Source organism: Pantherophis guttatus, chromosome 17, assembly GCF_059756535.1.
Source record: "Pantherophis guttatus breed Tessera chromosome 17, ASM5975653v1, whole genome shotgun sequence".
Taxonomy (NCBI): domain Eukaryota; kingdom Metazoa; phylum Chordata; class Lepidosauria; order Squamata; family Colubridae; genus Pantherophis; species Pantherophis guttatus.
This window is the reverse complement of record NC_142079.1, coordinates 11,119,991-11,128,477: the sequence shown is the minus strand read 5'-3', so window position 1 is coordinate 11,128,477 and position 8,487 is coordinate 11,119,991. Positions and strand designations below refer to the sequence as shown.

General features: G+C 44.1%; 1 protein-coding gene across 1 annotated transcript; it reads left to right on the top strand.

The window, feature by feature from the left end:
- Nucleotides 1–8,432, top strand: PUS1 (pseudouridine synthase 1). Its single transcript, XM_034435836.3, has 6 exons — nt 1–428; nt 2,950–3,180; nt 4,138–4,275; nt 4,571–4,673; nt 6,492–7,189; nt 7,480–8,432. The coding sequence occupies exons 1-6, from the start codon at nt 195–197 to the stop codon at nt 7,522–7,524; spliced, it is 1,449 nt and encodes a 482-aa protein (XP_034291727.3). The 5' UTR covers nt 1–194; the 3' UTR covers nt 7,525–8,432.
- The last annotated feature ends 55 nt before the right edge of the window (nt 8,433–8,487 follow it).

Here is an 8,487-nt window from a genome sequence, read left to right as displayed (position 1 = left end):
GCCTGCCGTACCGCCATCCCATAATCTTTCCTCCTCCCCCTCCTTTTTTTTTTTTTCTTTCTCTCTCTCTCCTCCTTTTTTTTGCTCCGGTTCCCACGTGGTCCCGGATTGGGAAAGCCGGGCTTTGCATTGCACGCAAAAAAAGTGCTTGCAAAAAAAAAAAAGCCCCCGGCTCCTCTCCGGCGCTTGCTGGAATGAGGTGGCTGCTGGGGGGGGAAAAGGGGTTTTTGGGGGGTTTTGGGGGGGTCCCCCTTGGGGCATGGAGAAGGGGCGCCTGGGGTCGGCGGAAGGGGCGCCCGGGTCCTGCCTCGTGTCTCCGGCAACCGGCGAGCCGACTTTGGCTGGGCTGCTGCGGGAGGTCTAGCCGGTGGGCGGGCGAAGCTTGGAGGAGAGCGGCGAGTCTGGGCAGCTGCAGCGCCCGGTGGAAGGTAGGCAGGCAGGCAGGCAGGCGGGGAAATGGAGAAGTGCCCCCGGGAGGAGGAGGAGGAGGAGGAGGGTTCCCGAAGGGTGCAAAGCCCCTGGAAGCAAGTCTTTGGCGGAAGGTCCTGCCTGCTTTGCAGCTCCAGGTTTTCTTTTATTCTTTCTTTCCTTCTTTCCTCCCTTGCCTTCCCTCCTCTCTCTTACTTTCTTCTTTCTTTCTTTCTTCCTCTCTCTTACTTTCTTCTTTCTTCCCTCCCTCCCTCTCATTTATTTAGTTTCTTCCTCCCATCTTCCTTCCTTCCTCTCTTACTTTCTTCTTTCTTCCCTCCCTCCCTCTCTCTTATTTACTTAGTTTCTTCCTCCCATCTTCCTTCCTTCTTTCCTCTCTCTTACTTTCTTCTTCCTTTCTTCCTCCTCTCCCTTCCTACCCCCCTCTCTCTTACTTCCTTCTCCCCTCCCTCCCTCCATCCCTTCCTTCCTCTACCTACCTTCCTACCTTCTCACTTGCTTATTTCTTCTTTCTTCCCTCCCATCTTCCTTCCCTCCCTTCCTCCCTCCCTCCCTTTCTTTCTTCCTTCCTTCCTCTACCTACCTTCTTACCCTCTCACTCTCTTACTTTCTTCTTCCTTCCTTCCCTCCCTCCCATTTTCCTTTCCTCCCTCCCTTTCTTCCTTCCCCTACCTACCTTCCTACCTTCTCACTCTTACTTTCTTCTTCCCTCCCTCCCATCTTCCTTCCTTCCTTCCTTCCTTCCTTCCTTCCTTCCTTCCTTCCTTCCTACCTACCTACCTACCTACCTACCTACCTACCTACCTTCCTACCCTCTCACTCTCTTACTTTCTTCTTCCCTCCCTCCCATCTTCCTTCCTTCCTTCCTTCCTTCCTTCCTTCCTTCCTTCCTTCCTTCCTTCCTTCCTTCCTTCCTTCCTTCCTTCCCTCTCACTCTCATACTTTCTTCCTACCCTCTCTCCCTTCCTTCCAGTCTCCATCCAGCCCTCCCATCTCTCCTCCTTCCCTCCCTCTTTCCCTTCCTCTACTTACCTATCTTCCCTCCCACCCTCCTGTCAGTCTTTCTGTCTCTAGACAGAAACATTTTCAGGATCTCCTTCCCCCTTCTATTTTTATTTGTAGACCCATGCCTAATGCAGAGTCCCAGGCGTGCTTTCTTTTTAACCGTTCTTTCCTGCAAAACTCCCGCCTGCTTTTCAACTCTAAACAGAGACGTGTGTTTTGTTTGTCTTTGTTATTTATACCGGACAGCTATTTGTCCGGATGTTACGGCGGCCTCTTGTTTGAGCAGGGGGTTGATCTAGAAGACCTCCAACCCTTATTATTTTATTGTTCTATAAAAACAGTGCAGGGACCCTGGGAAGGGGGCTGCGGAGCAGATTAAAATCCAGCCTTATCTTTGGGTTCTCTCTTTCTACCCTTATGTACCTAAACTAGCATTGCCACTGTACTTAACTATCATGGCAATTGTCCCTAGCTAGCATTGCTACTCTACCTAACTAGCATTGCAGCTGAATCTAGCGATATCTACCTGCAACTGTAGCTAGCTAGTATTGCAACTGTACCTAACTAGCATTATACGTATATCTAACTAGCACTTCAACTGTCACTGACTAGCATTGCAACTGTATTTGACTACCATAACTAAGTAGCATTATAGCAGTATCTAACTGTATCTACCTGCAACTGTAGCTAGCTACCCCGAAAATAAGACCCTGTCTTATATTTTTTTGAACCCTGAAATAAGCGCTTGGCCTTATTTTCGGGGAGGTCTTATTATTTTAGGGCGCGTGGAGGAAACCAGAGGAAATGGCGGGGACTGGGCTGCGCATGTGTTTTAATATTTTCAGGGGGGGCTTATTATCAGGGGAGCTCTTATTTTCAGGGAAACAGAGTAGTATTGCAACTGTACCTAACTAGCATCATACGTATAACTAACTAGCATTTCAAGTGTCACCGACTAGCGTTGCAATGTACTTGACTGCCATACCTAACTAGCATTGCAACCAGGGTGGATTTGATTTAAATCGAGTTGATTTAAATCACAATTTAAACCATGATTTAAATCACTAGTAAAAAGGCTTGATTTAAATCAACTCGATTTAAATCATAATTTTTAAAGAGCAACTGTCATCTCTGCTACTCCTTTGACCCGCTGTTGACTCACCGATAGTCCCAGTGTTGCAGAATATACAGCCTCCTGCTACATAAGTAAGCTCCATTTCATGCTGAATAAACTAAATTATTTATGTATCTTAAATAGAAAACTATCTTACGATAGATTTTTACCCCAAAAGTTTTTTATTAAAATAAATTCGATAAAAATCAAAAAAATCCGATTTAAATCAAAAAAATCCGATTTAAATTAAAAAAATCCGATTTAAATCAAAAAAATCTGATTTTTTTGATTTTTTTAAAAAAATGATTGATTTTTATCCACCCTGATTGCAACGAAGCAGAACTAGTCCTCCTGTGCATTAACCTGTGCATTCTTGCGGTGTTTGCTGTGGTCTCTTCCAGTGTCTTGCAATGGCTGAGCACCTGGGAAGTCTGGAAAACAGCCTGGCTAAGAGGCCGAGGGACGGGGATGGCAGGGAGGAGAAGGAGGCCGGGAAGCAGGAGGAGAACGGACACGATGCCAAAAGGCTGAAGGACGGCGAGGAAGAGGTCAAGGACGAGACGAAGAAGTTTCCCAAGAAGAAAGTTGTGCTGTTGCTGGTGTATTGTGGGAAAGGCTACCATGGAATGCAGGTGAGTCCCTGGCGATAATGGCATGACTTCTGCCCCAGCTATGGAACCCAAGAAATGTAGGACACACAAAACTCCGAACAACTCAAAAGACAAACAGTCTTTTTTTCAAATGCAGGCTACTACTAAAAATGTCCTTAACAGCCTGCCAGGAATTCCAAAGATTAGATAAAGGCTTATAAGAGTTGACAATTAGCCCAGAAACCAGGTTTGCAAGGAAACTTCACTCTCAAATGCTCACCGGATGAACGTGTGTTGTTTCCTGCAATGTTTGCCAGCTGTGTGCAAACTTAAATAGGCTAAGGGAGTGGCCAATTAGCCCCAAGCCTTACACTCGAGGAGACCACCTCCTGAGTAGCCACTCCTGCCTTTTGGCAGCCCTGCGTGCTCATGCATTGAGAAGAAGCTCCTCCACTTCACTCTCTTCACTTGAAGGAGCCTCTGGAGGTTCTGAAGGCCCTGGCTGAGTCTCTGCCTCTGGCACCACATCCTCTTCCGCCTCCTCGCTGTCCGACGCGAGCGCCGGCTGCACAGGCTGCTGACAGGATACCACACCAGCCTCCTCGTCGTCGGGATCAGCCACGATCCGCTCAGGCCGCTGGCAGGCCACAACACTTAGAACAGTGCTGGCGAACCTTTTACTCCCCGAGTGCCAAACAGGTTCACCAGTGGTGGGTTGCCCCCGGTTCGCACCGGTTCTATAGAACCGGTAGTAAAACTGGCGGGAGGCTCCGCCCACTGACCCTGACATCATCAAAACGCTTCTGTGCATGCGCACGACCACTTTGTGCTCCCCCTACTTTTGGCACCCGACGGCAAAAAGGTTAGCCATCCTTGTCATAGATTGTAGATCGTAGTTTTCAGCTTTTAAAAGCAGCAGAGAAATTCATTCTCTGCTCTCGGAGGGGTAGAATACATTCATTTCTCTCTCTCTCTCTCTCTTTTTTTTACAACTCTCAGCGCAATGTGAAAAGTTCCCAGTACAGGACAATTGAGGATGACCTAGTATCAGCCCTCATAAAATCCGGATGTATTCCGGAAAACCACGGAGAAGACATGAAGAAAATGTCGTTTCAGAGATGCGCTAGGACTGATAAGGTAATACCGATAATAGCTCTTGACTGAACGACCATCAGTTTAATGATGTGGAATTAAAGATGGTGCTCAATAGGTAATACAGGTGATTTTTGAACAACAGCTTTTTTTCCTCCTGGGATTTAATTTTAACATTTTAATATTTTCAAGTCTGCGAATTGTAAATTGAGTGGCAAACGTTCTTTGAAATGTGACTCGGTGGCATTTTTATAACCTGTACCGATTCTGTCCAGTTCTGCTTAGACTGTTCCTCATTTTTATTTAATTTCTTTTTTTTTTTCCTTTGGAAAAAATTCAGGGTGTGTCTGCAGCCGGACAGATCGTTTCCTTGAAGGTCTGGATGATCGAAGATATTTTACAGAAGATTAACGAACATCTTCCTTCTCACATAAGAATTTTAGGTAATTTATACTGATATTGTTTCCTGATTGCTGATTTGTACCCTATGACTATCATTAAGTGTTGTACCTTATGATTCTTGGTGAACGTATCTTTTCTTTTATGTACACTGAGAGCTTATGCACCAAAGACAAGTGTGTCCAATCACACTTGGCCAATAAAGAATTCTATTCTAAGAATTTTAGGTGAGACAAAGGGTGGAAACTAACCAAGGAGAGAAGCAACTTAAAACTAAGGAGAAGTTTCCTGACAGAACAATTAATCAGTGGAACAACTTGCCTCCAGAAGTTGTAAATGCTTCAACAGTGGAAGTTTTTAAGAAGAGGTTGTACAACCATTTGTCTGAAGTGGTGTAGGGTTTCCTGCCTAAGCAGGGGGTTGGACTAGAAGACCTCCAAGGTCCCTTCCAACTCTGTTGTTCTGTTCTGTTCTTCCATTCCATTCCATTCCATTCCATTCCATTCCATTCCATTCCATTCCATTCCATTTTCTATTCTATTCTATTCTATTCTATTCTATTCTATTCTATTCTATTCTATTCTATTCTATTCTATTCTATTCTATTCTATTCTCTATATATTCTATTCTATTCCATTCCATTCCATTCCACCTATTCTATTCTATTCTATTCTATTCTATTCTATTCTATTCTATTCTATTCTATTCTATTCTATTCTATTCTATTCTATTCTATTCTATTCTATTCTATTCTATTCTATTCTATTCTATTCTGCTTTAGAATTATAAGACACAAGAAGCTTGGGGTGTCTATGGAGATTCCCAGTCCTCCAGGTCCTGGTTGTCCCAAAGGTGTTATTTTTTCAAGAGGCAACTGGACTTTCTGGTTTTTCTTTTGAAGACATTTCGCTTCTCATCCAAGAAGCTTCTTCAGCTCTGACTGGATGGTGGGGGAATGGAAGGATTTATACTCCTTGCAGACAGCTCGTTCTTTGCTTTCTTTTTTGGGGTGGGAGGGTGGGGAAGAGGGTGTAGGGAAAAAAAAACCTTATGGCCCACAGGTTGGGGACCCCTGCCCTAGGACACTGCATCTGTGGTAAATACACGCTGCTTCCCAAGATACCCAAAATTTTAGAATAACACTTTTAGAATAACAGATTTGGAAGGTCCCTTAGAGGTCTTCTAGTCCAACCCCCTACTCAGGCTGGAAACCCTATAGCATTTCAGATAAAATTGGGATCGGATCAGATTCAGATCATCCCAATGTCAGCGTTCCAGAAAAAAACCCAACTCCAAGTAAAGACTCTGAAGCAAGCATTTTTTCAAAGTTCTATTTACTATAATAGGTAAACTGGCACCTCTGGGAAAACCTGAATCTGAGAGGTCCGGGTTTTCCCTCAGTAAATCAAAATCCCCAAAACCATCTCCTTACTCCTCCGTCGATCACATGCTCCAATCACCCTCCGTCCCATCTCGAGACATCACTCCAACCACTCCTCCTCCAGATGCAGGATCGCCCTGACTTTGACCGACAGGAAGAATGCTGCTATGTCTACAGACAACCCCTCTACTAAATCTCCCCTCCTACTTTCCCACACATGAGAAGGTGGCAGCATGGAAGCTTCCAGCCTAAAATGGCTTCCAAAGCTGACACCCAAAAGATTCTTTTTTAAGAAAACCACATTTAATCGGGTTTGGAAATTCCTCTTGATTTAGCACTTAATCCATTTTTAAAGGGCCCATACTGGGGTGTGTAAAATAAATTCTTGTTTTCGGGATCCTGCCCAGCTGTGAAAAAATTATAGATTGACCCAAATTTATAGGATATTGTCCTAAAGTTTTCTCTGTTTTAAAAAAAATAGGGCTGAAAAGAGTGACCGGGAAATTCAATTCCAAGAACAGATGTGATGCCCGGACCTATTCCTACATGCTGCCGACGTTCTCCTTTGCCCACAAGGATGACACACCTCAGGATGAAACCTACCGCTTGAGTGCCGAGACTTTGGAGGCCGTCAACGACCTCCTGGCTTGCTACAAGGGCACCCACAACTTCCATAACTTCACCTCCCAGAAGGGCCCCAAGGATCCCAGCGCCAAACGTTACATCATGGAGATGTTTTGCGAAGAGCCCTTCGTGAGGGACGGCTTGGAGTTTGCGGTGGTCAAGGTGAAAGGACAGAGTTTCATGATGCACCAGATCCGGAAAATGATCGGCTTGGTGATCGCCATCGTCAAGGGCCACGCCGCCAAATCCATCATGGAACAGAGTTGGGGAGAGGAGAAGGTAGACATTCCCAAAGCTCCAGGGCTGGGTTTGATTTTGGAACGGGTTCACTTTGAGAGCTACAATCAGCGGTTTGGGGACGATGGTCTCCACGAAGCCCTGGAATGGGCAGAAGAAGAGGAGAAGATCATGGCTTTCAAAGAGCAGCACATCTATCCCACCATTATCAATACGGAGAAGGAAGAAAGGTCCATGATGAACTGGCTGGAGACCCTCTTCAACCATCAGTTTGATTCCACCATCTTAAGGTTGCAGGAAGATCCCAGAGATGCCAAGGTAAGGGGAAACCATTTTGAAATGATCCCACCTTCTCGGCCTCCCAAGAACCAGGGGGGATTCAGTGGTGATGAGGCTGGATTAGAAGTGGTGAGACTCATCTTGAGGTCCCCTCTCGACTTAAGTTACCGGGGTAATTTTGGGTCTTTCTCAGCCCACAGATTTATCATTGTGGGTCATAACATGATGGGAGATGCTGATGGAGATTCCATGGTGGTCCTTGAATGGATGATGAATCCTGGATGATGGACAATCTCCACTGAAGAATTAAAATGTTTTGCTTCTTTCAGTCTGATCCTGAAGGCAGCGATGGATGTGAAGACAATTCTGATTGAGGATTTCAGGCACACTTTGATACCCTGGATTCAAGTCCCTTTGGCCAGAAAATCAAGCTTTTCTCAATGATGGATATTCCTTAGTCTTGAACAGAGACGAAGAAGGGCAGAAATGATGTTTTCCCCCCTTCTCTGCAGCAATGGAAAAGGAGACATGATGAACAAACACTGCTTCAATTATGCTCGATAAAAAAAATGATTTTTTAAAAATGTGTCGGAGGAAAATAATTATCGGACTCTGATAGATAAGTGCAAGCCGTTAAGAATGCTGTTCCTTTCTGGTTTTTCCAAACAGCCAAAATTAATTGTTCTTTCGGAAAGCTTTCTTCTGATTATCGGCTCAGCCAAGTAATAAGGTTTTTGGAAACTTGTTTCTTCCTTTTGTAAAAACAATATATTTTTAATTTTTATTTTATTTTCACTTTCTCATAGACCAAATAATGTGGTGGTTGAAACAAACTCTGGGTTGGAACATCTTGAGTTTCATCTCCATTTTTTTTTTAGAAAACTGTCTATTTCAAGGTTTTTTTTTTAATGCTCCTTTTGAAATAATAATAATAACAATAAAGGCTTCTTATGACACAAGGTACAAAGGTTTTTTAAAAATGATTTCCAATCCAGGCTGCATGTAATGCTGCCATAACTTTGTTGATCTGGGGGAAGGTCGGAGAATATTCCCAGCGTTGGAAGCCATCAAGAAAAAGAAATCAGAATGTAGTTGTTTTGCTTACTAGGTGACTATCAGTACAGGTAGTCGTCGATTTAACCATTCATTTAGTGACCGTTTGAAGTTACAACGACACTGAAAAAGCGACTGAATATTTGCAAGTCAAGGACGAGTATATGGATGATTATGAATTCCCTAATTAAAAAAACAGAATAAAAGGAACAGCTTAGCTGCAAATAAATGGCTATTTATTATCATTTATTTGGTGAATTGGGGTTTGAATCCAATTATTATGT

Bases quoted from the DNA above. Each gene is read 5' to 3' on its own strand.
- PUS1 (XM_034435836.3), top strand. From the start codon at position 195: ATGAGGTGGCTGCTGGGGGGGGAAAAGGGGTTTTTGGGGGGTTTTGGG. The intron at 4,674-6,491 runs GTAATTTATACT...TAAAAAAAATAG, and splicing joins TTCTCACATAAGAATTTTAG to GGCTGAAAAGAGTGACCGGG. The intron at 7,190-7,479 runs GTAAGGGGAAAC...TGCTTCTTTCAG, and splicing joins AAGATCCCAGAGATGCCAAG to TCTGATCCTGAAGGCAGCGA.